The sequence below is a fragment of the Aulostomus chinensis genome, chromosome 15, assembly GCF_037954235.1.
Source record: "Aulostomus chinensis isolate RoL2024-O1b breed Wild chromosome 15, RoL_Achi_v1.0, whole genome shotgun sequence".
Taxonomy (NCBI): domain Eukaryota; kingdom Metazoa; phylum Chordata; class Actinopteri; order Syngnathiformes; family Aulostomidae; genus Aulostomus; species Aulostomus chinensis.
In genome coordinates, this window is record NC_141334.1 from 6,932,230 (window position 1) to 6,959,722 (window position 27,493).

The following is a 27,493-nucleotide window of genomic DNA, read 5'->3' on the forward strand; positions in this document are numbered from 1 at the left end:
CTGGATCGCACCCTCAACTTTCTTTTCTACTAAGTAAAATTGAATGACAGCAGGGCGTTCTTCTGTCAGAGAACAAGCTCAGGCATCATGATTTCTCAGCACATTTAACTTGCCACCCCAGCAGGACTCTTTCCGAAGAGCCTGACACACATCCCAACCACCATCTGCCTTTCAGGCCTCCGCAAACCGCAAAGCTTTCTCCAAGAAGCTCTGGCAGGGGGAGGGAAAACTGCAGGGAGGTGAGGGCAGGGTGGAAGGCAGGGAGATGGAGAGAAGATATAAAAAGATGGAGGAGTGAATGAGCAGAGAGGGATTTAAGGTTTGGAGAGGGTGAAAGCAGATGGGGGTCGAGGGAGGTGAAATATCCGGAAAGCGGAAAGAAAAGGATGTTTTCCTCCACAGCTGGCTCATGTATGTTTAAATCTTGATATACAGACTGAGCAAAACCAACATCTCACACACACACACACACACACACACACACACACACACACACACACACACACACAATATGAGCCCTGTATGTCTGTCCAGTCATGACAGTGAGCATAGCGTGTGTGGAAGTGGCCATTTTTCCTCTCCCTGTTTGATCGCTGAGGCCAGGAACTAAGAGCAAGTAGCTTGGGTGGAGTGTTGACAGGCCTGCATCAGTAGGGAGGTCTGATGGAAAATGAAAAGCTCCGCTAAAGTTGTGACCTCAGTGGACCCCCCCCCCCCCCCTTTCCTTGACCTTCTTTACTTTGTAATCTTCATTTTAGCAAATAAATTAATACAAGACATCATATTGAACTGAAATAGTCTCCATAGTGCCAGTTGCCCAGCATGTAATATGGTAACAAGATGTTTTTTTGATTAAAAGGCACAATATAAAACTGACAACTGGCAAAGTATCCAGTGGAAATGGAAAGATATTCTGCCAAAAGCAGAGAGAGAAGACATCGCAGGAGACAAGGCAAAGCAGTTGAGACAAGAAAAAATACATTCTGAAAAGCACAGTTTAATGACGTCAAAAATAAAAGCCTGAAGGATCCATAAACGAGAGCATAATTAGATTTGAGAGGAAACAAATTCCGCACAAACAACTTCCCACTCCCACGATCGGGAACACTCTTAAAAATGCTCCATAATAGGAATTATGAAAAATGGGGGTTGTTAAAGTAATAAATGCAGGGACTTTACAAAGAGCCGTTCTTGCCTTACACAAGCCCTCAAGCTCAGATGCATCCAGCGCACTGTAATTTTGGTTCACAGCAGACGTGTGGACTCATATATTTGTCCATCGGCAGCAACTCAAAATTACAGGTCTCCTGTTTCTCTCCGCGACTGTTTGGAGTATTTTATGGCGTGGTCTTTTAATGGAGGTATGGAACTGTTGTCCTCTACAGTGAACTACAATATTATATTTTTAAGTGAGTCAGCATGATTTTTTTTCAGCCGATGGTTACAATTACACATTCCTTAAATATTAATTTCCATTAAAAAAAAAAAGAAAAGCAAAAGTTCCCATCTTGATCAAGACACCCAGAAAAAAACCCTATCATGTGTCAGTTGATGACGGTTGATAGCTGAAACTTTTTCACAGCCCATTCGGTCTCTGGATAACTAATCCAGATTTTGAATGCTCTGAAATCCTCTGCTTAAGATTTATATTTCCATTGCACATTTTCCATTTAAATTAACATTTTGTTTCATTCTTTTGGCTCAAACAGTGTGCAGTTGTGTGGAAAAACATGTCTCTTCGTTTCGTTTCTTCACAATAACAAGGACTCAAGAGGAATATTAAGATATTCTTTTGGCTTTTCCTCTTAATGCTTTTCTCTCCCTCTCTCTCTTTACAATCGTTCTCGGCCTCATGTTTCCCATCTTCTATCAGGCATCCAATCCCAGTTGTTTACTGTCTCTGTAACTATTTTAAATGTTCTCCTCAACCTGAACCCCTGTTGTTCTAACCTCTGTGCCCCTCATCAACAGTTCATCTGTCTCATTCTCCTCCTGTCCAGCAGCAGGACCCTTCACACTGTAATTATTTTTATTCAACCAATACACTGCGTTGAGGTCACATACCAGCAGCCAGCCTCGTTTTGCCTCTGCTATGCTTTGTATGACCCTGCAGCAGGTTGCTACCTAGTCAGTTGGAATAGGAAATTAAGGATGACGAACAGCGTGACTGACTAAAAGTTTAGAGGAATCATTTTTGAAATGACACAGAATTTGATTTGGCTTTGAGTAATTAAATTTTTGATTAATTTTTGTTTTTTCTCTGTCTACATCCAGTCTAGTGGATCTAAGACACATTAACTGAGCCACATCATCCAACACATTCTAATAGGTTAAATGATGTATAATGTATGGATGCAAATTCATGTGGCTTTTAAAAAGGGAAATTTTATTTCTACAAGGACATTCAAGATCACATATTCTAAACACAAAGATTTGAATAATCAGTTGAGTTGCAGTGCCCTGCCTGTGTCTACTCCCGGGGAGGGTCTATCTGTGCCCGGCCTGTCTCTACTACCGGGGAGGGTCTATCAGTGCCTGGCCTGTCTCTACTCCCGGGGAGGGTCTATCTGTGCCCGGCCTGTCTCTACTACCGGGGAGGGTCTATCAGTGCCTGGCCTGTCTCTACTCCCGGGGAGGGTCTATCTGTGCCCGGCCTGTCTCTACTCCCGGGGAGGGTCTATCTGTGCCCGGCCTGTCTCTACTACCGGGGAGGGTCTATCAGTGCCCTGCCAGTCTCTACTCCCGGGGAGGGTCTATCAGTGCCCGGCCTGTCTCTACTAATGGGGAGGGTCTATCAGTGCCCTGCCAGTTTCTACTAATGGGGAGGGTCTATCAGTGCCCGGCCTGTCTCTACTAATGGGGAGGGTCGATCAGTGCCCGGCCTGTCTCTACTAATGGGGAGGGTCTATCAGTGCCCGGCCTGTCTCTACTCCCGAGGAGGGTCTATCAGTGCCCGGCCTGTCTCTACTAATGGGGAGGGTCGATCAGTGCCCGGCCTGTCTCTACTAATGGGGAGGGTCGATCAGTGCCCGGCCTGTCTCTACTAATGGGGAGGGTCGATCAGTGCCCGGCCTGTCTCTACTAATGGGGAGGGTCTATCAGTGCCCGGCCTGTCTCTACTAATGGGGAGGGTCTATCAGTGCCCGGCCTGTCTCTACTCCCGGGGAGGGTCTATCAGTGCCCGGCCTGTCTCTACTCCCGGGGAGGGTCTATCAGTGCCCGGCCTGTCTCTACTCCCGGGGAGGGTCTATCAGTGCCCGGCCTGTCTCTACTAATGGGGAGGGTCTATCAGTGCCCGGCCTGTCTCTACTCCCGGGGAGGGTCTATCAGTGCCCGGCCTGTCTCTACTCCCGGGGAGGGTCTATCAGTGCCCGGCCTGTCTCTACTAATGGGGAGGGTCTATCAGTGCCCGGCCTGTCTCTACTACCGGGGAGGGTCTATCAGTGCCCGGCCTGTCTCTACTACCGGGGAGGGTCTATCAGTGCCCGGCCTGTCTCTACTAATGGGGAGGGTCTATCAGTGCCCGGCCTGTCTCTACTAATGGGGAGGGTCTATCAGTGCCCGGCCTGTCTCTACTACCGGGGAGGGTCTATCAGTGCCCGGCCTGTCTCTACTAATGGGGAGGGTCTATCAGTGCCCGGCCTGTCTCTACTCCCGGGGAGGGTCTATCAGTGCCCGGCCTGTCTCTACTAATGGGGAGGGTCTATCAGTGCCCGGCCTGTCTCTACTACCGGGGAGGGTCTATCAGTGCCCGGCCAGTCTCTACTCCCGGGGAGGGTCTATCAGTGCCCGGCCTGTCTTTACTAATGGGGAGGGTCTATCAGTGCCCGGCCTGTCTCTACTACCGGGGAGGGTCTATCAGTGCCCGGCCTGTCTCTACTACCGGGGAGGGTCTATCAGTGCCCTGCCAGTCTCTACTCCCGGGGAGGGTCTATCAGTGCCCGGCCTGTCTTTACTACCGGGGAGGGTCTATCAGCTCTGGGGGTTTGTGGCTGCCAGTATTTAATAAACATCAGCATACATTTGTTTATCTTGTCATCAAAATAGTTGAACACTGCTTTGGATGGAGGCTACACAGACCTAAAAGCGTGTGAGTGGAACATCTAAGGGGGCAGCAGCAGTAAAGAAACCCCCCCCCCCCCCAAGGCATTACTTTAATCAAGATTACACACAGAATTCTGAATTTAAACTCTCTTTTTTACCCCGGATAAATCAGTCACACATGGCTCTATTCAGTTGTACGTTACAAAGCAGTGCAAGCAAGAATTCCTCAGGGATTCTAAAAATACTAAATCCCTATTCTTCTAAAATCACATGGGAATCTTATACTTTCCACCTGGATGTCGCAGTAAAAATAGCATCTTATGCCCAGTTCACAACTCAGCAAATACTCTAGAATGTTGCAGGGGAAACTAACAGCGTGAGTGAACTCGTAGTTCCCAGCAGTCACATCGAGTGTTTACAGTTTACAGGATGTTTTGGAAAGTTGCGAGTTGTATCCACTCTTGTTGTAAATCATTGGTCAGACTGTGACTGAGCACCAACAAAGTGAAGAAACAAGCAGTGGATATGTGATGCAACATATCAGCTTGAGGAATACGCCATGTCATTTATTCTATGCTTTATTCGAAGTGCATCACCTCTTACAATCTGTGCGGTGTACACTTTAAATACTTAAAAACCGAAGTTGGGAACATTAGGAGGCCAGTAGAGTGTGAGTGTGCCCCTCTTTGCACTCCTGCAGCTGCAGAGGACCACCCCAAGTCTGCACTGAATGCTACCTTATGCATCCTTGAATAAAGTTATCTTATAAGGCAAGTTATCTTGTCCCTATGTGGATAAATCACTTAACAACTCCTTCTACACAGGCTACAAGGGTGTAATACTGCAAAGATTCCATACTATAAAACTACAACTTGTACAAACACAAAGAACAAAGGCTTCTTATAGTCTCGGCATGTGTGAAACTTTGCTTATGTCCCAGATCCGATTTCTCCAGAAGTGTTTCTTATTTCCGCTGCATCTGCAAGTCAACTTAATGTTCCACACCAGCATGTAGGAGAAGAGACGGAGCTGACTGCTGCCCTAAAAGGAGAGAGCTGAAGAACCAGTTGGCAGTTGTCACTAGTAACTGACGCTGAAACCGCACAGTGCTCTTCATCAAACGACACGGGATGGAGAGGTTGCCAGATTCGCTCTGTATTTTTCGCTACTCTGGCAGCCTTCACGAACCAACTAATAGAAATGTGGGAAGCGAATGACATTTCATTTTTTTCCTTGCTTGTCCCACCAACCTTCCCTTCTCCTGGTCATTAACTCAGTAGGCAAATTATTTCTCTTCTGCTATGTTAACAGAATTATTTTGCTCCGTGTTTCTCTTAAATCCAAATAAGCCCATGTCACATTCCAGTTCTAAAAATGGTGCAGATGAAGAGTTCCTGCTAAGATCCACAACACTGACCATTTCTCAAAGCCACGGTCTGATTCTCTGCATGGATAAGCCTCTTGCGTGCTATAGGAACAAAGTCAATCTCTTTGTAAACTTCTCATCTGTCTGTATAACTCCACTGCGCCAAGTTGAGCGGACCAACTGGAAATAAAAACAATATGTGCTCAAGGACTAGAGGCACTAAATGACTTGAGTCATAAAAAAAAAAAAAAAAAAAAATCAGTCACGTATTTCAACTTGATTCACTTAATGAGCGTCAGAGCAAAAACCATAAGGATCCACCGCTGTGACCCTCAGCCGAGTGATTTATGTTCTTTACATAAAAGTATTCTCAACATCATTAATTCCCATCCGTCATTTTTTTACGGAAACGTGGCTGCTTGAACAAGACAAGCCACTATAAGTCATAGGCCTGTGAGCGATTACCGTACAGTAAACTACATTCTAGTTGTTAGTTTAACAAATGATTTAAAGTAGCTATATCTCAAACCACAATTTCAAGTGTTAACATACGTGCGCATTTGAACCATTTTTTTGCCAGGTGTCCCAAAAAGACTTCAGTTATTTATCATGGCTTAAGTTACATAAAGGGTGTGGTTGAAGTAATTATGGGATAGATTGAGAAATCATAATTTCATAAAAGCTACACAAACATTATTGTAAATAGCCTGCAATAGTGCAAGGATTGACCTCAGTCTACACAACATAATAAAATACTGCAAAAACTCCAGACCTGTCTTTATCAGGTTAATATGAGAATATTGAATTACTGCAAGGAAAGCAGAGGACTGAGGTGATATACATCCGTTTAAATACAACAGGCTACAATGATTCAGACTTAAAACTCTGAAATGAAAGATGCTGAATTCTGTTGAGGTGAGTCTCACATTTCCATACCTGCTGACCAGGAGTGTGAGCTGCTGAGAACAGTTCTTGATCCTGTTCTGAGCCTCCATGTGTGTCATGTGCTCTGTGCTGTCGCCATTAATAGCCAGGATGGTGTCGCCGGGGCACAGGTCCCCTTGGGCCGCCTTACTGCCAGGAGTTACCTGAAGATAACATTCATTCACACACAAGAAATGAGAAGATAAAGCTGAATTTATTGAGCAAGAAAGACAAATTTATATATATATATTTTATTAGTCCATAAGTGTCAATACTGAATCCAACAAAAGCTGCTCTCATCTGATTGATGCGTACTTCCTGGAACAGTTCTCTGCGTTTACATTTTCAAAAGCCAACAACAATGACACTTGGAAGTTAAGTGTCCAATTGTGGTGAAATATTTGAAAAACATTTACACGTATGGCTAACCATCAGTAAAAAGCCATCTGCAATTTACTGATCACTCAGGAATTGAATCAGACCACCAACTAGACCTCAGCGAATGAATTTCAGGGTTGAAAATAAGCTTGGAACCTTGATGGAATCTTGGTCCTTATGAAATAAATATGAATATCAGTATCTGTCCAATATGTCCATAAAATGTTTTCTCCTTTTTGTCTCTTTGGCCGTTTTGACCTTGTCAAACATATGACCACATCCCTTTTACTTTGAAGATGATCCCTCAGCTATTCCAGTGTTAGCAGGTTCCAGTCACTGATCCTGCATTCCAGACAGTGTCTGTGGACATTTGGAGGGGGATGAACAGGAGGTGGGTGTCCCCTGTGTTTCACCTTCACAGACACACTACCTAACACATGATAACAATTTTCCATTATTACACAGATGTTCCTTCTATTTCTAGACCTGTTTTTGACAGGGTTGTATGGTTTTAGCAGACTTAGAAGACGCTACCAATGTCATCATCAAACAAGCATCCAGAGTCAACAGTCATATGGCAGCAAGCTGCAGAATAAAACACTTTACCAGCTACGAAGCAGAGCTTACAAAATGTGAACAACTGTCACCATGTAGCCCTTATTTTCTTGAGTTCCATGTGCTGTCAAGCACTGACATGAATGAATATTACTTTGACTGTATTTTTCCAACCATGAAATGTCAGGAGGTTTTCTACAGCTGGGTGCAATTAGTGGGGTCACACTGTTTTCAGAAGAATTTGGACCAATAATCTCTGACATTTTCATATTGTTTGAATAACAAAGGGATTAAATGTTTTAGTTGAAAAATCCCCAAAGCATTATTCCTACTGTTCTGAATAAATGTCCTCAAGTGCATGTGTCCTCATGTCCCTGTTGTTTGTTTTTCAGCTGTCATCAAACTTCAGATCTCTAGTTTGGAGACCATTACATCTTTGAAGATTTTATCCTGCAGGCTTCACTTAGATGACTTCAACACAAATGGCTCATGTCATTTCTGTATTCCAGACTCCCTTCAGAAAATCTGTGATTTTATCAAAGCATTGTCCATCAGGCTGTTCGATCAAACGCTGTCGCAAACAACAGCTTTTCTCCATCAGTTGAAAAGACAAGTGATGTACAGTGGGGAGCAGCTGCGAGACAAAAATCTCCACCTTCCCCTGCAGGTCCAGGCAGAGCCGCCCTCTGCCTGCAGGTCATAACCACAGCCAGATTCGGGCAATCTTGTTTGTCCGTGGCGGGCTGGTCACTGTCAGTGTGTAACTGTCTTTCACAGAAGGGCAGGGTGTGAATATGCAGGCTGACATTCAAAAGCATTGCCAAGTGAGAATTCATATCATGGACACATTGACCACCTCTTTAACCCAGATGTGGCAAACAAAAGTTAAGGACACACATTTTGTTCAGCAAGATTGTTTCCATAAACACGACTCTGATGATATCTGAAGCACAAATGCAATTTTTAGAACAACACTGCAGACATTTGACTTCAATGTCACCACAACTACCGTAGCTTCACACTTCTGCTTTTGGGTGATGATGTTTCTTTGGCAACTTGTTGGTAACAGTCATTTTTCTGACACATACGCGCTTCAAAATTCATGATTGTGGTAAAAACCTTGAAATATATTATGCTAGTGTGAACCAGCCCCCTTATTTCAGGCCTTTAACCAAAAGCCCATTCAAAAGTCCCATTAACTTTGATACCGCGGAACCCAGGTTTCAAAGCTGGCCACATTTTCCAACACTAGCCAACACATTCCAGTCAGACACTCAGTTTGGACTTTTCTTAACTGGGGAGGAACTCAGATTCTAGCATTTTGTAGGGCTAAAATTACTACCTGTATCCAAAATTACACAGATTTAGGGTGATGTTTCAGTTAAGGAACCCCGTTTGTCATGTATGGTGATTCATCTCTATGCTGTCATCCAGGATTTAAGAGGATACCTCCTTTAGAGTTCATTCATCTTCGTACCGGAGTGTTCACGGCCTGACACAAGCCATGACAGCTGGGCATTAAGAATGGTGAAATAACACCTACTTCACTTTCAGATACTAGTAATCGAATCCAAGACAAATTAGAATATGATTGGCTAAGAATTGAACCACTCTACAACATAATCCAGAGAGAGAGAGGGACAGAGAGAGAGAGAAAGAAGAAGAAGTGGCTTGTGCAAGAAAAGCAGACTCAATAACTTGGAAGAGGGTTTTAAGAGCAAAAGTTCACGCTCCATGAAGCACTAATAGCTGAGTCGTGTGGTTCAGATGTGGAATTTCTAATTTACAGCCTCTGACTGAACCCCTGCCCTTGACTCAGTTCCGGTAAACTGAGAGGTTAGAGGCATTCTACAGAGTGTGTATATTCTATAAATCTGAAGGAAACACAAACTGTATTAGCAGAAATAATTAAACAAAAAAATCCACAACTAAGAACTTAAAGGCTTTTTGCAAAATCTACACCAAGTACAAACTTCCTAGTGAAGATGAAAAGTAAATGTGTGTTTTTTGGGTTTGTGCCTGGGTTGTGTCACAGTGGACTGAAGTTCAGGGACCCCCCCAACACACACAAACACATAAACACACACACAAACATATCACCTCAGGGTCAGGCCACATATAGTAGTGAATGAATCACACACAAACACACAGTGGTATGCCAAGTGCCACAATGGCTTGACTGAGGTCGACGAGAGAGGACATAGATAAGCCTCTGTAGGAAGGTGCAGACGTACATGCTTTAGACGTGTCATAAACTACTATACTTACACTGATGATATAAGGGATACATGACTTTTAAGACCAAACAACTCTTTTTATTATGAATGTTTTCTTTTTCCTTACAGTGCAGTAAAAAAAAGAAAAAGAAAAAGTTATGAGCGGCTTTCAATTGCTTTTTTTGTTGGCAGGAAAAGTCCAAATAAAATGATCTCAAGCAAAAAAGTGGCAGTCCTCAGACAACATGCAGGGCGTTTGAGCTAGCAGAAAGTTATCTTATCATGTGGAAGATGAAATATGAAGGGGAGAAGTCTTAGAAAAATGGTCCAACTATCTTAAAAAAAATAAAAAATTTGTGTCACAACTTCCTGTTCTCGCTGAGATTCACGGAATTAGTTAAAAAAAAACCTGCAACAAATGATTGTTTGAATTTGGTTAATAAATAAGTCTCCAACCTATAGCTATCATGATAGTTGTAGGGGCTGATAGACGTTGGTTTTATTTTTATTCAGATCATGCAAACTGCTATTTACTGCAATCCCACAGACCTCCATGAAAGACTTACGTGTAATCTTATTCATTGTGCATTAATCATGGATAGAGACTCACTGTATGGGCGTTACCACCCATGATTACTCAGGAGACATTACTACATTACCTTGTGAAGTTGTGTGACCAAAAGCGGGTGTGTGTTTTTGTTCAAGGATAAATATTGATCTACTGTAACAGGAAGAACCTCAAGAGCTGTTTCAGTACTTCATCATGTGTTTATGAGTCTGTCTGACGGTTCTTTTTCACTGTGGTCGCGTCAGCATGGTGCATGATGCTGTCACAGAACTTTACAGGTGTGAAGTTGAGGTAAAAATGATGGGTGTTGCCTGACTCATAAATGAGGTAATTACTACTGAGTACGTGTGTGTTAGGAAAGATATGTTGATTGAAATCTCAGCTGTTGCGTTCCATCTCAAGATTATCTGTATTTACATAAGTACTTCTGGCGCCTTTGCACAGACCACACTCTTTTCTAACTCAGCCTTCAATTTTTATCATAACTACACACCTGTAAAGTTCCTCAATCTTGCAGGTGGTGCCGCTGTCAGTGTAACAAAATCTGTCCACACACACGTTGTTATGAACACCTGCTGTGACTGTACTGATGGACCAAAACTTCTACTATTTCACCAGTAAAGTATTCTAAACATGAATGCCATTTCCAGAAAGAGCTGCTTCAAAATTATGATACAGCTAATTACAAGCAGAAAGAGTGGTGAGAAAATGATAGCGTCACGGTACAGCCATCAAATGGCACGCCAAGGCCTGGCGAATGTGCGTCCCAGAGTGGAAGGGAGAAAAGAGGAAGATGACATGAGAGAGATGACCTGAAGGGCAAATAATGTTCGTATGGGAGTTTTTTTTTGTATTTGTGCGCTTGAGAACATGCATGTATGAAAATGGTGAGTCAACATTCACTAGCGTGTGACTCCTCAAGGCAAAGTATTCTCTTCTGTCATCAGTGTTGATGCCTGCATGTGTTTCTGTCTAAGCCATAAATTTTTGGTGCTGTGTGGGACAATTTCTATCTCCAGCAGTATGTAAATGCACAATGTGGGATGAGGACTGAGTACATGCTGCCATTTTTGTTCTAACATGACAGGGGAATAGTAATTGTCATTTACTTCCTGTGTTTCTTGATGTGTGTGCGCACACACACACACACACACACACACACACACACACTATATCTGTGTGTCTACGCATGCCTAGTATACTCTTGCTCTTTTTGTCAAGTGTCATTACATAACTTTTGTTCTGATTTCACACAAAAAAAAGGTGAATTGAACTATTATTACTCCACGAGTAAAGCGTTTCATGGCTGACGTGTAAGTCCAGGCAAGTACCAATCATTTAATTTCAGCTGCTTAATCCCAAGACTAATGAGTCAACCATATTAGACATGGAAGATAGGCTGACACCAGCAGGTTTTGGAGGCTCAGGAGGGTTTACAACAAATCTAAATTAGTTATTAGCTGGAGAAATCAATGGTCCTCTACTAGTGAAAAAGGGTGACCGAATGTAATAAACTGAAGAACATGTCACTGAGCACAATGGCCCCTTAAAAAAAGTTTTCCTCATGCATGGATTCCACAGACACTTTCTGTTGGGTGGGAGCCGCAAGTCACACGTCTCAGCAACAGAGAGTTCCTGGCAATGTGTCAAAGGCCTTTGTTTGCTTGTTGAACCTGCGATAGGAACCATGGTTATGACCTTGGTGACGCTTTGGAAAGCCATTACATAGACCGGGGTTTTCAGTTCTGACTGATGTGTGATTACCACATTCAAACAAAGACACTGACGCTGCCAAGACTAATAAGCAACACTGTAGATGATGACTGAATACCTGAGGACAAAATTAATGAGAACATTGGAGGGTCAATTGAATACAAATGCAGTCTGTAACGCATTTCTGTGTCCAGAATGACCATGATATTGCTCATCAATGTTAGTCACTATAAGTGAGCAGCCATCCCCATGAATTAGATTTGTAATAAATCTGCCTCAAGACTTTCTAACAATGTGATGTGTCTATGTGTTGATCAGCAGAGCACTGCAAGTATTGTGTTTTTGATAACACGCAGCGAATACTGAAAAACACAAACACAACTTTTCTTAGTTGTTTTGGAAGTAAACTGCGAGCGCAACTGTATCTCTTCATCCCAGAAAAGCAGTGCTGGTGTTTGTAATAATATCGGTGAGTTGTTTTCAAGAGTAAAATATATGACGATAGCCAGACAACCAGGAAAAGCTCCACAACAACCCAAGGACTCATATTGTTCTCCTGCCCTTTCTGGTTCAGGGATCTTCACTGACTGCAGGAAATTCTTTGAGAGTACCATCTGTTATCTTTTTGTTGTGTGTGTCTGTTTTGTTATGGAGCTGCAGGTCTATAATTCTAGCCCAGAGAGAAGAGATGGCATTGTGCGGCCTAAAGCTGAAAATTATAACCAGCAGTGTCAGAGAAACAACCCATGTGGCTTTGGGTCACATGCCCCGTCTCCGGTATGTGGCAAAGAGACGGACAGACTTACACCGAGAGATTAAAGGGTAGAAGGGACATTGAGTTCATGATGTCTATTGTATTTTAATTCATGCAGAGTGATTTTTAGAATGTGGATAAAAAAAAAAAAAATTGAGATGACAAGAGGTTTTTTTTTTTGTTGGTGCCATCAAATTGCATGAGTTCCATAAGAAGGTTGAGGAGGCGCTTATCCTTCATTAAGAGCATGTCCAGGATCACCCTCTCTAACGAATGCAGGAAAAAGATGGTACATAAGAAAATGATGGTCAGGTTTGCGCACCAAAAACATTTGGTTGGTGGGACAAACATTGTTGATTGTGTGAAAATAACTACTCCTTGTAGTTATGTATTGTTTGTTGTCATGGTTACAACAAAATGTTAACTCATGAAAGCAAAAATGTGTAACAATGTGTGGGAGTTGAACTGAGATCTGTGGCCACGAGAGGACAAATATCACCAATAGGTGCAGGATGCACCTTTCAGAAGGATTGCAGTGTTGAAATAGGGTGGAATAATGTACATGTTAAGATCATACCCTTGGACTTTGGATGAGCAATATGTTGGCGCCACCTTTTATGTAGCCACATGTCTAGTATCAGCAGGTCCTATCTCTATTTCAAGGTTCAAAATAAATACTGACCTGCGCGAAACCCTGAATAAACCATTTTCCATCAATACGACAGCCCAAACGGGACGGTACAACATAAAGGTGTCAGACGAGAGGCTGGATTCTGCATTACTTGGATCATTATTTATCCAACACTCAGTTGTGAATTCCCCACAAGCAGAGGAGACCGTTGGCAGGACTGACAAGCATCCTGCGTCACCTCCTGCCAGGATGCTGGTTTTACATCAATTTACCAGAGATCTGCAGCTGCCATATTCAACGTATCCTCTCTAAATACCTCGGCAGTGATATTATACCTCATTTGGTCTCATGCACACGCAGCCATTTAACAACCTAACACGTCAGGCACAGCATCGAGGCAAATGTTTCCAGAGTCAAGCAGACATTCACTGGCTCAAGAGCTAATAGGCTGGCAGGGGCCTAATGGGCTTATCCTGGGACATTATCACGTTCAGCAAAGAACCAGCTGCTGCACTTGTTGTCTGGTATTTACAACTTTCACTGAGAGTTGTAAATACCTTTATAACAGTAAGAGATAGCTTTTGCTATTTCGAGAGAAATGGTACTACTTTTTTATATTTGCAAAAAGACACAAAGAGCTAGGAGAGACCATCTGTTAATTGTGGAAAGACTCACATTTAAGACTGAACTGGTCTTCCTTGAAGAATACATGGCTGCTCTTACACACCCTTTTTTCCACATTTTGGACTCTTCCGGCTGGCTAAAACTCTACAGTTGACACTAAAATGCCCCCAAAGAGGCATTCTGGATACAGTGAGACATAAAGTATTTGTCTCTGAATCTCTTTGACTCCTCCTCTCCACCCATGTATCTCTCTCAGTGTCACTATCCGATGCATTGTAATGGCCGTCTTGGGCATGGACTGTGCAGCAAGAATGCAGCAAGCATTTGACAAATAGTGACTTTAGGAGATACTTTAGGAATGAATAATATCCGTCTCTAACCTCAGAAATGAAACCAGCTCCCGTGAGGTGAGCCGAGAGGATTCCTTTCCCATCATGTATTTGTTTAATCACCTCCTTGAAATCAAAATTGATGCATTCTTGCGCATAAAGACAGCAGAATAAAACAAGTTTTCTACGTTTAGATGACGTTTTGGAGCATGTGACATTAGTTGAACATTGAACAGCTCTGTGATGACTGGTAGAGAGCAAACAAAGGCTGCAGGAGGCAGTGTAATCCTGCAGCCTGCTGCCAAAAGACTGCGTGTATTTATGCCTCTGACATTACATATTTTGCCAAATATGCTTGCATCCCACCAGCTGCTTCCTTCTCTAATTTTCAAGACAAGATCTTGGATTTAAACGCCCCTATTCATTCATGCAAACCTTCCATGAGAACACTGGTTTTTATTGCCACCTTTGCTATGCAACTCTCTGAAAGGCATAACCTGTAATAAATTGCACCACAACACAGTTACACAATGTTCACAATGCAAAAACAATACCTGCACATGTGTGCATGTTGGCAGATATGCAAGTATGCAAAGACCGTAGTTATAAAAGAGAGGAATTGTGGAGTCAGTTGTACTGAGACCACAAGCTGTAAATGATTAAAGAAGGAAGGTGTACATCACTCTGAAGCTGCTGCATTTTCAGCAGGTGAGAATGTTCATAAAAAAGCGCTGCAATATAGACTGATAACCTTCTCCAATGTATTCTGGTTTGGAAAATTTAAGGAACGCACACCAGAGACTACATTTGAGCCCTGTAAACAGGATACAAGATACAAAGAGTATTGACAGATATTTTATAAAGCAACCTTGAGCCAAATCATTGCATTAGTCCAACTAAAACTGGACTTATAAAATAAATGTTAATCTGACATAAAATCATACTACACAAATCAGACTAACATAACGAGATAATATGGTTGGGAACTGATTAACTCCACCATCATTCAACAGGGCCCGAACTGCGTTTTAGAAGCTAAGCATGTTCCATTGATGCTGCAGGCTCTAAGGGGGTAGTTGAAGAGTTCAACGTCGAAGGAGGCATCATCATGGCAGATGAAGCCACACTGAAGACAATGCACTGCAATGCAAAGATTAAAATCCACTGTTTTGAAAGGGCCTGAGCTTACTGGTAAGCATTTTTTGGTGTGCGACACAAAAGTTGAACCAAAGGAAGGTCTGAACTTAACCAGCTGAAAGTGGGCATACCAACACCTGCGGTTTTGGATATGGACATATCACCATCAGAGGAGCAATTCTTCCCTGGTTCATGAATACTGGAACAATGACAAAAGTCGAATTAAATGGTGTAATCGAGCTACAACTGTAACGCGACAGCAGCTGCACTTGCAAAACCACAGTTGGAGTCTGACAAGTTGAAACCACAAACCCTAAGACTGGCAAAGCCTCATCATTACACTTTTCAACTATTAGGGATAAATTAAAAAGAAAAACAGAGAATACTTCAGGTGATCATCAGGGGCTTTTCAGTGTCTCTCAAAGTCATTAATCACCCACCATAAATCTAAAAATTACACCTCTAGTTTGAAGTGCTCGGGCCCTGTAGTTAAAGGGTCGGTTTGGGGCTGCATGGTGATCCACTTGAGTGCAACACCTGGAATCCTTCAGCAGCACCAATGAGGTCTGATGAAAAACAAATGTCAGCGCCCCCCCCCCCCCCCCCCCCCCACACACACACACACGGCCTGCAGGAGCGGGGAGTGTTTACCCTGGCCGGGATGAACTATTGGCTACTGCCAGATCCACTGCCAGCACACTGACTCTTGACCCAAATACTGGGGGTCAGGAAAGTTCATGAAGGTTTGAGAATCGATTACCACAACATCCACATTATTAACTACAATTAAGGAAAATTGCAATTAACTGCCAATCCCAGCATTGTTTTATGCTATAAAAGTCATAATTGTCTGCAACTATAGCATTAATTCTAACAGCTTTTTAAATTTTTAAATTTGGTCCTGCGTCCAATGTGCTTTCATCAAATTGATCCATCAGTCCAGTTTTGGCAGCCTAAAATTTTTTGACTGAGCTGTACTCAGTGAAAGCTGTTAATATTTCAGTTTAAGTCATAAGATGAGCTGATTTTGATTTAGTTTCCTGTTAGACTTTTGATCAAAGAGCAATTAAAACAAAAAGTTAAACAAAAAAAGTTAAACAGTTATGAAATATGAAAAAGTGGAATTCAGGCATGATTTGTTGTCTCGTTTTATTTGAACTGAAATGAAATGAACACAACTGACAAACACTTTCGGTCCTTAATTGTGGTCTAAACATAGTTGAATGTACTATTTGGTTGCATTAAAAATTTTTATTGACAATAAATATCTCTTCTTTCAAGTAAAGCTATAGCCTATTTATGATCATATATACTGTTGTTCATACAAATAATGAAAATATTAAAAGTACATATTTCAGAATTAGGTTTTTGGTGTTTATTGACCCAAATACTGAGACCACGAATTGAGTCTTGGCTTAAGCCTCCAGGAATTAGACGACACCATCTGGTAGATTTCAGTTAACAGCATCTGCTCATTAAAATAAACACCCTGGCGACCTTATTTTAATATTGAGAAGATTATCAAGTGGTTTGGGCAACAGCCGACAATAACTGTCTCTCTCTTTCTCTCTCTCCGTCAGAGTTCACTCTCCAATGAATGGAGACACATGGAAGCGACCGAGCCGAGGCATCACCTACCCTGGAGATGGTTAACGGTGTGCTGAAATCGCGTCCTCCCATCAGACGAAACCCCCAAGGAGAGGGTCCCCTCAGCGTCACGGTCTGGGGCATGGTGGGCATGTCGACTGCGAGAGGGAGACAGACGGATGACAGGCAGAGTTGGAGGGGAAATTTCCGCGGTGCCTCGGTCGGTACACGGGGGGGTGGGGGGGTTGACAAAAAACAGCGTGGACTATCCAAAGTCTTCAGCCTAGCTGCTAGGCAACGCTGTCCTCGGCTGTGAAAACTTTCCTCTCCTCTTGATTCAAGTTTAAATATCGAAACAGCCGGTGACGCATGATGACGTGTTGTCCTGCCCGCCTTCAGCCGCTCCGACGGGGAGGGAGGGACGGAGCAGGGATCCTGCCTCACAACAGCAGGTATAAAATCTGCGTAGGCGGAATCTACGGAGCCCTGGAGTGACCATCGCATGAAGTATTGTGAGACCACGTGATAAAACTTCTTCCCTCAATTTAGTTAACATTTTTTAACAAGTTATATTCCGTGGGCTGAAATTGTGGGAGCAAGCTTTATGTCATGGCCACAAATTAACTCCACTGAGGGATTCAGATTCAGATTCAGAAAACTTTACTTATCCCTGTGGAGGGCAATTATAAGGGCAAGTTCAGGGAACGAGTTACAAACTGAGGCCTAAAAAAAATCTGCATTTACGGAAGCAGATGCAGGTTGAGGCAATAAATTATTAAATTGAGGGAGCATGCTATATCCTGTGGCCTAAAAAATACTACATTGGTTTACAAGTTTTAATCTCATAGCCCTAAAAATACACATATATGTAGTTGTTTATGCACCATTCAAGTATCATGTGCATTCAAGTTAACAGTGGGCTAATAGGAAGTAGCCAGATGCATATATGGAGTGTGTATATGAGTAGCGCAGGAATGTTGCAATAAATGCAGAGACCTCAATGAGAATTGTGTGAACTGGTTTGCCAAGGGCTTGAATGTACATTTTTTTCTGAAATTATGATGCACTACAGCTTTAAACACTCACAGGCTTTCTGTGGGTCCCAGTTCCTCTTTGGATAATTCCACCAGGAACTTCAAATTTAGGACTTTCAATTACTCAGGATCTTAAGCGAAAGCCGCAAGGCCCGAGTATCCTCTTCAACAATGAAGTTGTGCTGTAATTTGGATGCATCACCGGCAAAGAGGCATCTCACAGTTGTTAGTGGATATCCGAACATCCTCTCTGCCCCACTTCTTGATTCTTTCATTTCCCAAGTCAATTAGAGTGAGTCACTGAAATAGAGAACGATTTTTCTACTGAAGAGTGAGTGATCTCATAGACATTCCTGGGAACCTGTCTCTGATACAAATTCAGGACTGTGGAGCTTTGTGTGAAAGTCTGAGTCGGTTTGAGTCACACATGATTTGTCCTACTTACTGTGGAACAAGTGGCACTGGCATATAAAAGAGAGACCTCGCCGTCGGCTGTCACGGCGTAAAGAGTGACAGTGCATCTGCAGCCTTGTATAAATGTTCCACGCTGTGCAGAAAATATGGACACGGGCTTCGGGATTACTTGACAAAAAAAGGAAATGGATGAGTTGATGTCAGATCAATTCAGTGTACACAAACCTTCAGACCTCCTCTCATGACTTTGGAACAGAAGTCAAGTCACATTTCTTTCTGTGTGCTAACTTAGCATTTTTGCTTAAAAGGAGAGTATGCATTGCAGAATGTGCGACCACAACAAATGAAAGGAAGAATTCAGAGAAAAAGTCAGTCATTTGTATGGAAACAGCTACAGTAATGTTTCAGCAGGTATGGTCAAGATGTTTTTCAGAGGCGGACTAAATGGCTAATTAACATTAAACGTTGATAAATAACTGACTACCGCACAAAAAAAAAGTTATGCGCTGGAGATTTACAGAGCGGATGAGCGCGCTGACGTTTCAGATGTGTGTCTTCTTCAAAGGCTCTTAGATCTGAGTCAAACTAGCTCCCACCTCTGTTCTCCCCCCCCCCCCCCCCCCCCCCCCACACACATCATTTGAAGTACACTTGGCAGCATCTAAGACATCTCTCGAGATCTGTCTACGCTCTGATTTTGTCTGAGTTACAAAACTAACAAGGACCTGAAAGGAGGCAGGTAAGACCACTGGTGATGTAATCATGACCTGTCTGCCTCTGTCTGGGTTATCGCTGCTGTCTGGGGGGATGATGTCATTGAAGCTGTTGCACAAACTTTGATTTCTTAACTCCTTCACTGGTATTCAAAAGAGTCTAATAATAATAATGTATTTTGTAAGACAGTGATTTTCATATTCTCTTTTTATTTTTCTAGGCCCTAAAAGCAATAAAAACGCTTTCAAAACAACATTGTGCAACATGATTTTCGAAGTGGCGCTCACACATTTCTAAACTAACCTATAAGAAACTGTTGGTGCAGCATTTAAAACATAAATCAAAGAACACAAGTCAAAGATCAGAGTTAGTTAACTGACATGGGGTGTTGCAGTTTAACTCAGCTGATTTTTGTCCTGAAAGTAAACTCAATATAAGGATTTTTGACAAACTTGAGAGCTACACTCAATAGCAGTGGATCAATTTGTGTGTGGAAGGACGCAGCTGAAGAGACAAAGATTACACCAAAGTCTGCATTTTCCAAAAGCACTGCTGAGCCTTTTAGGCTCTTTCAGCTTCGTTTCAGTCACAACCACATCGGTCAAACTTACTTCCAGCAACTTTCTTCCAGTCAAATCCAATTTAATTGGAGCTTTATTATCTGTACAAGGTGCAACATCTTCTGTCCTTAGACCTAATGGAAAACCTTCCTAAGGGGGTAATTCACCCCAAAAATCAAAATTCCTACATACTATAACCTTAAAGGCATTATTTTTTTATTGAGTGACATGCAAGAGAGCATGCAAATAGAACACGTCAGCGAAGTCACTATATAAACAACGTTTGGAGTCGTAAGCAGCTCACGTGAGAGTGAATATTGCACTGAGGCAAGACATGGAAAAACATATATTTAGGTCTTTATTTTTGGTCTTTTTTTTTTCCTGGCCTCATCCAATTTTCTGATTTCTTTTCTGGAAATGTATACAAATAAGTGCACATACAGTAATGCATGCAACTGCATATCTATGCATATAACTTCGTAAGAATTCCTAACATAAGTAATCCCCATTCAAAGTTTTACTCTAACTAAGTTAACTCTATTCATCATGGTATCGTGCCTTTACAGAATAAAAGCTGTTGTTGCAGGTTTATGTTGAGTTCATAATTCAAAACACACATTTATCATTTGAATTCCAGAATCCCATCAGGCCGTTGCAATCATTTGCCCTGCATTTAGAGTCACGACCACAAAGCGAAGCATACAAGTCTTGATTGGGAACATATTTGTACCATTAACAAAAAACATTCCCTCTTTTCTCATTTGTTCATAGAACATTTTGCAGCTTTATGTCCCCTGCAATGAAAATTATTAGTTCTTTGTATGATACCGCCTGGAAACAATGGTGCCACTTACTGTGCTATGCCTGGAGTACCCCACGGGGCAGAGCATAGTTAAAGGAACATCATGACGCCTATTTCATGTGGTTTTGAAATGAAAAGCAGAGCGTAAGAAGACCACGGGCAAAATGCTAACAATGCTGCAGAATTACATACAGTACGCAACTATATCCAGTTGATGTGACTGCAAATAATTGGGAAAGATAGCTTATACTGGAGATTGGATAAAAAAATACAAACCTTTGATGTGTGGAGCTGCCAAACATGGCAATGCTCTTGTTATGCAGCTCCCATGTGGATGTATGAAAGAAATAAAGTGAAGTATGTTTGTTGCTCTTTTTATCCTTTTTGGTTGTACAGTGTGGAGCCTTTCAGCCAAACCACCACTTTGCTAAAGATGCAGCTAAATGAAAATGCAACTTCATTGGTTTTTCATTGCAGCTCATAAAAAAATATATATATATATATGTGTATATATATATATATATATATATATATATATATATACATACATATATATATACACATACATATATATATATTTTACAACAGATAAAAGCATATATATATTTTACAACAGATAAAAGCATATATATATATATATATATATATGCTTTTATCTGTTGTAAAATATATATATGCGAGAGAAAACGCACAAGAAAAGAGTGAGAAAAAGATATATATATATATATATATATATATGCTTTTATCTGTTGTAAAGCTATGACTTCTCTCTCTTTTTCTCACTCTTTTCTTGTGCGTTTTCTCTCTCAAAGAATCTAATTAAACTCACCAGAATGAATCATCAAACCATTTCCACTCAACCATCCACTAAAACCAAAGGAGCTATACATAACTCCTGTCACAGTGTTGCAAACAAAACCCATAATTGCCACCAAGCCCACTCATTAGAGCAAAGAGCCGATCTGATGCTGTGACAGAGCTCCAAACCAAGTGGCGCTCTTGTAAACAATCCATGTGACAAGAACAATCAACGGACATGACCGCAGCAACAGAACTGGCATTAGGAATTTACTTGGGTGTTGTGAAATGGAATCAAACATCCTTGGACTGGTTATTATTTTTTGTTTCAATTGTGAGACACAATCAGGATGATTCCAAGTTCACATGAGAGCATTTCCTGGTTGTTCTCCCAAGCAGAGAAATATGCTGGATCATATAAGATGGATCCTGCCAACCCACTAGGAGGAGAACATCAAAGTGTATTAAAAACAAATGGCCTTTTCTGTTGCAACCTGGTGGCATGATGACTAATCTTCTCCAGAATATAATGGATTCACCTTTGGCTCATACTAGCCCACCTCCACTCATCGTTCTTGCATAATCCTGCTGACAGCCTGACACACCAACAAAAACATTACCACCTTGGCAAACATAAACTAATAAATCAGTGTAAGGAAGTTAAATTCTGTGGGTGGAGCGGGAGAGTGACATGATGGGAAATGGTGACCCGCACACAGATATTACACCACATCAACACTGTCAGTAACAATGCAGTCTTTGTCCAGTGCTGGAAGTTTCCAATCTGCAAAGCGCACAAATGTGTTGACAACTGAGTTCAGCACATTCACGGCTTTGTTTGGATGTGAAATGTAAGAGAGTTAAAGGCTGCTCCCACCGATGCCAGCTGGCAGGGCCGTCCCTCTGACTGCCCGTCTGGGTCAACAATTAGAAATCAAAACAAACGTCTGTCAACCCCAAATTATAATGTATTTAAAAAGAAAAGCTTGATTGTTCCTCTGTCCTAAAGACAAATGCTTTGTCTTTTCATAGAAGCAACAGCTCTTGAAAGAGCAAAAAAATTCAATATCACTGTTAGTTTTAACAAATCCATGCCACCCCACCATAGCAGAGATGGACAGTAAAGCGCATTTTTATTTTTATGAATATTTTGAGCAGCTGGATAAATCTATTCCACCACAAAAGACAATTGCATGAAAGTTTGATGCAGTATTATCCTAAAAACATGGCCAAATACATTTCACACTGTGTATCATGGCTGCTAATACTTCTCTTCCAGTGCCCTTGTACGTACCCCGGAGAATCACAAAGTTCCTATTTATTTAAGGACTGCTGTGTTTTTATGGAGAGAAAATACCTATGCACCATCCACAGTTACTTTTTTCTTTTATTTTTTTGCCACGTTCACATAAAAAACAAGTGAGAATATTCCCTTGATCCATGTACACTATACTACTGTCACTGCATGAGGTAGCAGGAGCTATGTGTTCATAATCCTTGGAAGTAAATGTGTCTTAATGGACTTTACAAGCTCAGTGCACCCTGTGATCCTCTGTCTGCTAATTGTGGTTCGTAACTGGAAAAGACTTTGTTGGTCACAAAAAAGGTTGCACAGCTCACTTTGTTTTGTGGATTCTCATTCGCTTTTAAAAGTCTTTCGCTTGCAGCATGTGTGTACAATGTTGTGCGGTGTTTACCTAAAAATAAAGGACATAAAATGTCTTTCTTCTGTGTTTCATCTGCAGTAAATCTTTTCAAAACCACCCGAGGGTTTCACTTGCTTTTGACTTCAAAGGACAACCAAACCACATTGGCTTTGAGTGTGAGGCCTCAGAAGAGGAACAGGTGGTGTGTAGCAAAGATTATACAATAAACCACCTGGGAAGTCCCTGATAACTTAGTCTATTTCAGCCATACAAGGCAACTGTGAATACTTAACTGCACCACTAAAGAGAGCACTAAGACCGAGAGTGATACAAGCTGGGTGATTGAGTTTAAATGTTACAGAAGCTCTGGGAAATTTTTGTTTGTTTCTTTCTGATTCCAAGAAAACTCTAGCCTTGGTGCATAATTTTATTTTATTTTTTTTAACACTTTGTGACTCATGGGGGGGGGGGTCTGATTTCAGGTCCAGTTTAGGGGCAATAAAGGGACTTACAGTTCTAGCAAATTAGTGTTCATTATCCTACTTGATCAATGTTTATAAACCTCTTTAATCTACTGTGAGGTCTCACTCTCACTATATTCCTGGAACAAAATATCAAAAATATTGTCTTTGACATCATCCCTTTTCAAAGCAGCTAAATTAAACTACACATTGCAGCATGACAGCTGGCCAAATATGTAAATGTTTTTTTGGGACTTTGTGCTTGCGCCATTTTGTAGTACAATTTAGTAGGAAGCAATGAGAGCAAAAACCTCCACCACGGAGAAAAAAATGTCACTGATAGCTACAGTATATCCAGGATCAAGGATCTACAACATGATCTGAAATGCCACCAAAATGTAAGCACATGGTCCTTTTAATATTTCAAATCTTTCCATTAAATTTTTCCAAAAGCTGTCCATCAGTCTTGTGACCAACCAAGTCCAGTATTAATACTCCTACACTCGTAGAACTCAACAGACATGACCACCCTCAACAAGATCACTTAAAGTTGGAGCAAGACATCTCCAATGGGGGGTTTAGTTGGACAAGTCTGGTCCTGAATTAAGACAAGCAATTATGGGGTAGACATAACAGAGGGACCAACAGGGAGGAGCCAGACTTTCAGGATGGCTACTGCCAAGAACGCTGTCCACACACACAAAGAGGGGTTGTGTTACCCCGGAGGCAAAGACATACGAGGGGCCAGCTGAAGTAATTCCTACAGCTGTGGAGGAGCCGAGTCATGATGTTCTCTGGCATGACAGGAAGATTCAGGACCACAACATCACCTTGATGATTCAAACATTTGAATACTTGAGTACCGACTGGTTTGGAAAGGTAGAAGCTTAAACGTGTATTAATGAGCTGTAAGTTTAAGTCTGAAGAGACCCAGGCAGTGTGTCAAAGAATTGTCTGCATGTTTTGAAGCTGTTTGAAGGTTGGGGCCATCGGTTGTGAGAAGATGCCACAGAGCATCAAAGCCGCCCCGAATCCTGATTGTCATCTCAGTCTCTCATCCTGCCTGTCAATTTTCCTGACAGCCATCTTGTCTGTCATTCAGAATCCATGCAGTTATCTGTCATCCTTGCTGTTAATTAGAAACCCCACTGTCATCCGAGTCTGGCATCCCTACTGTCTTTCATAATCTTGACTGTGCATCTGTCATCCTGACAGTCAATCAGGAACGTGGCTGTCATCTCTGCCATTCTGATTTCTAACCCTATCACCTAGCACTACAAACACAACATTTTTCTGACCAACCCCCCCCCCCCCCCCCAAAAAAAAAACAAAAACTTGTGGGGGACAAAATGAGAACTGTTCATCTGAACAACCTCACTCTGCCCTGCACTTCATTGGGATTCAGTGATACATAAGCCAAGCTCGTCTTTGACCTGACGAAGCGTTGTTGAGACAGTCAACTGATACGGAGATTCCTTAAATTTATAGTTGGATGTTGGTTCTAGATAAATGCAATTAAATATGCATCTTTTTAGACAGTGAGCTTGTTTACCAGTTATACAATAAATACAAATTTCAGTGTCTTGATTATTTACTTGCATGTGGTCATTAGTTTTCTGTGTATTGCATATGAAATATTCCAAATATATAAATCAGAAACATATTCTAGACAGAGTTTTGGAAAAGATTATTTACTATTGACAACATTCCTGAGGGGGTCACTTATTTTGAGTGTCCAAGTATGCAACTGAACTCTTGGCCTTCTTTGGGCGTGTATAGGAATCCAGACTGAAATATATACAAGCATTTCCCACAAGACTCCTAAATTCTGTGACTTTAAAATACATACAGTGGCTCATACATTTAGCTGCATGGGGCAGTGTCTGCCTGTCTGCATCACAAGAGAATAGTTGTTCCTCTCTGAGGAGCGCTGGAACATAGGAGGAATCACAGCTACTGGTCAGAAGCTGCTTTTCATCAAAAACACACACACAAAAAGACAACACACACATGAAAAAGACTAATTAAAACACTCTGGGAGTCCTTGTTTGGAAAGTGTTTTTAAACAGAGACGTTCCACCTTTGACATCCCAAAAACGAGAAAGAAAATTGAAAGTTTTTTTTTTCAGTTGACAAATTGAAACAATTCTGTTGTTATCCTTTTCCTTACTCACCCTGTGATTCTCCCTCTAACCTTTCTAGAAACTCAGTCAACACCTTTACAGGAATGTCAGACGGCAAAAAAGCAGCATAAAAGGGAAAACCAGTACAAATAAACACCAATACCCCCATTTACTTAAGCAAACTTGGGGAGACTTACTCACAGGAAATAGCCTGGTGTCTGGCTTTTGTTTCATTTTTATTCCTTGAAAGCTTGTTTACCTGCCTTCCTCCTTTCTCGCTAAAAGGCATCAGCTGAACTAAACCAGGCTGCTATCCAGACAGTTAAACCCGCAGTGGCTTCACCAGCAACTGCACACTTTCATACACTGTTGAATCACTGACTTAGCTGGGAAAGACGTACACACACTCTTCCATAGCTCTGGTGTGTCTGGCATTTTTTTTTTATTTACTTCTCCTGCTCAACAGAATAAAACACATTTATAATTGTAACCAGACTGGTTCACTCCATTACTTCACAGCTATGTCCCTTAATGGAGGGAGAGCTACGGAGGCCACTTTCAGAATGTCATAATATTTGATCAATTTCTGATCAATTTGGTTTGTTTCATATGACGCAAACCGATTTGGGGTATTTTATCAAATTAAAAATGTTTAATTGAAAAACATCTCGAGTAAAAGGCAAGACTCACACAATATCCTAACATGTAGAATTTACGATTAACATACTATTTACGATTTTGTTTATTTTGAATTCCTTACTGCATGTACAATGGCTGCCTCAATATAATTTTGCTCGTAGTTTAAGACCTTTCTCTTAAAACAAATACAACAAACAAATCTTAGAAACAGTATTAGTCTCTAATTACAGAGTTCTATGATCTATATTATTTAATTATGCAAAAAAGCAATAACATGCTCTGCACTGTATTGGATTATTTTGCAGATATCCAACATTTTAATCCATCCATTGTCTTCCGCTTATTCCTATTAAGCGTCGCGGGGGGGGGGGCTGGAGCCTATCCCAGCGTCAACAGGCGAGAGGCGGGGTTCACCCTGGACAGGTCGCCAGTCCATCACAGGGCCAACACATATAGACAGACAACCATTCACACTCACAGCCATACCTATGGTCAATTTAGAGTATCAATCAGCCTCGTCCCCTCTTGATGTCTTTGGACTGTGGGAGGAAGCTGGAGTACCAGAGAGAACCCACACAGGAACAGGGAGAACATGGAGACTCCACACAGAAAGATCCCGTGCTAACCACTGCACCACTTAGCAGCCCCCAACATTTTAATATTTTTACAATTGATTTGTCTGATAGACGATATTTACCCATGTCTATATTAAGCTGGGAATTTGAAAAAGTAGCATTATTATTTGTTTTATTATTTTTTAAACAAAAAAAATCATAAATCATTCCATTAATGCATTGTTTCTTCATTATAATACAATGTTGATATATCAAAAAATTAACTAATACCTTAAGAGCCAATGACATCAAATTTATTGTACACCCTTTTTTCAATTTATTGATCTATCGATTATAGATTAATCATAATAATGTTGCCTTCCTACTTATACATTTAAGACAAATTTACTTTTAGTGTCTCTTTCAGGAATCTGTCTTGAGAAAAGTGTTCCTTTTGTCCTTTTGAAAAGTGAAACGGAATATCTGCCTTTGTTCACTTCACGTGAACACTGACCAGCAAGTCACGAGGGACAGATGAGGGGAAAACCGTGAGAGAGACGAGCCTGACTCAGACACACAGCAATTAGAGCCGTGATCAAGCTGAGTGCAATATTAGCAAGTCAAAAATATTATTTCAAGCAGTGTCATGATGACATCTCCACACCACTCAAAAAGACACTTGACGCCGCAGCGAGACAACGGTTTGCCAAAGGTAACAATGACAAGATAGCATGACGGGCCCTGCTGTTGTAGTTTAGCCGAAATAAAAGAGCTAAAAGCTGTTTTTTTTAACAGGTCTGAGACATGAGCCGCTTCCTTCAAAGAGCCGTAATATCCCATCACTGGTGGCTTTAGGGGAAATCAGAGAGGGAGAGTTCAACCTTCTTTGCATAATGACTTCCAGACTATCACGTGTCGCTTC

General features: G+C 41.5%; 1 protein-coding gene across 2 annotated transcripts in view; it reads right to left on the reverse strand.

Moving 5' to 3' along the window:
* Positions 1-27,493, reverse strand: part of pdlim4 (PDZ and LIM domain 4) — a 64,862-nt gene that overhangs the window by 26,860 nt on the left and 10,509 nt on the right. Inside the window, exons 1-2 of one of the 2 annotated variants that reach the window (XM_086179395.1) lie at positions 16,878-17,321; positions 6,347-6,498 (exon numbers count right to left, since the gene is read on the reverse strand). In XM_086179395.1, the coding sequence (XP_086035521.1) occupies positions 6,347-6,498; positions 16,878-16,979 (254 nt within the window). In that variant the 5' untranslated portion in view covers positions 16,980-17,321. Of the gene's footprint in view, positions 1-6,346; positions 6,499-16,877; positions 17,322-27,493 lie in introns of those variants that run through there. The other variant, XM_086179396.1, reaches the window with a different exon arrangement.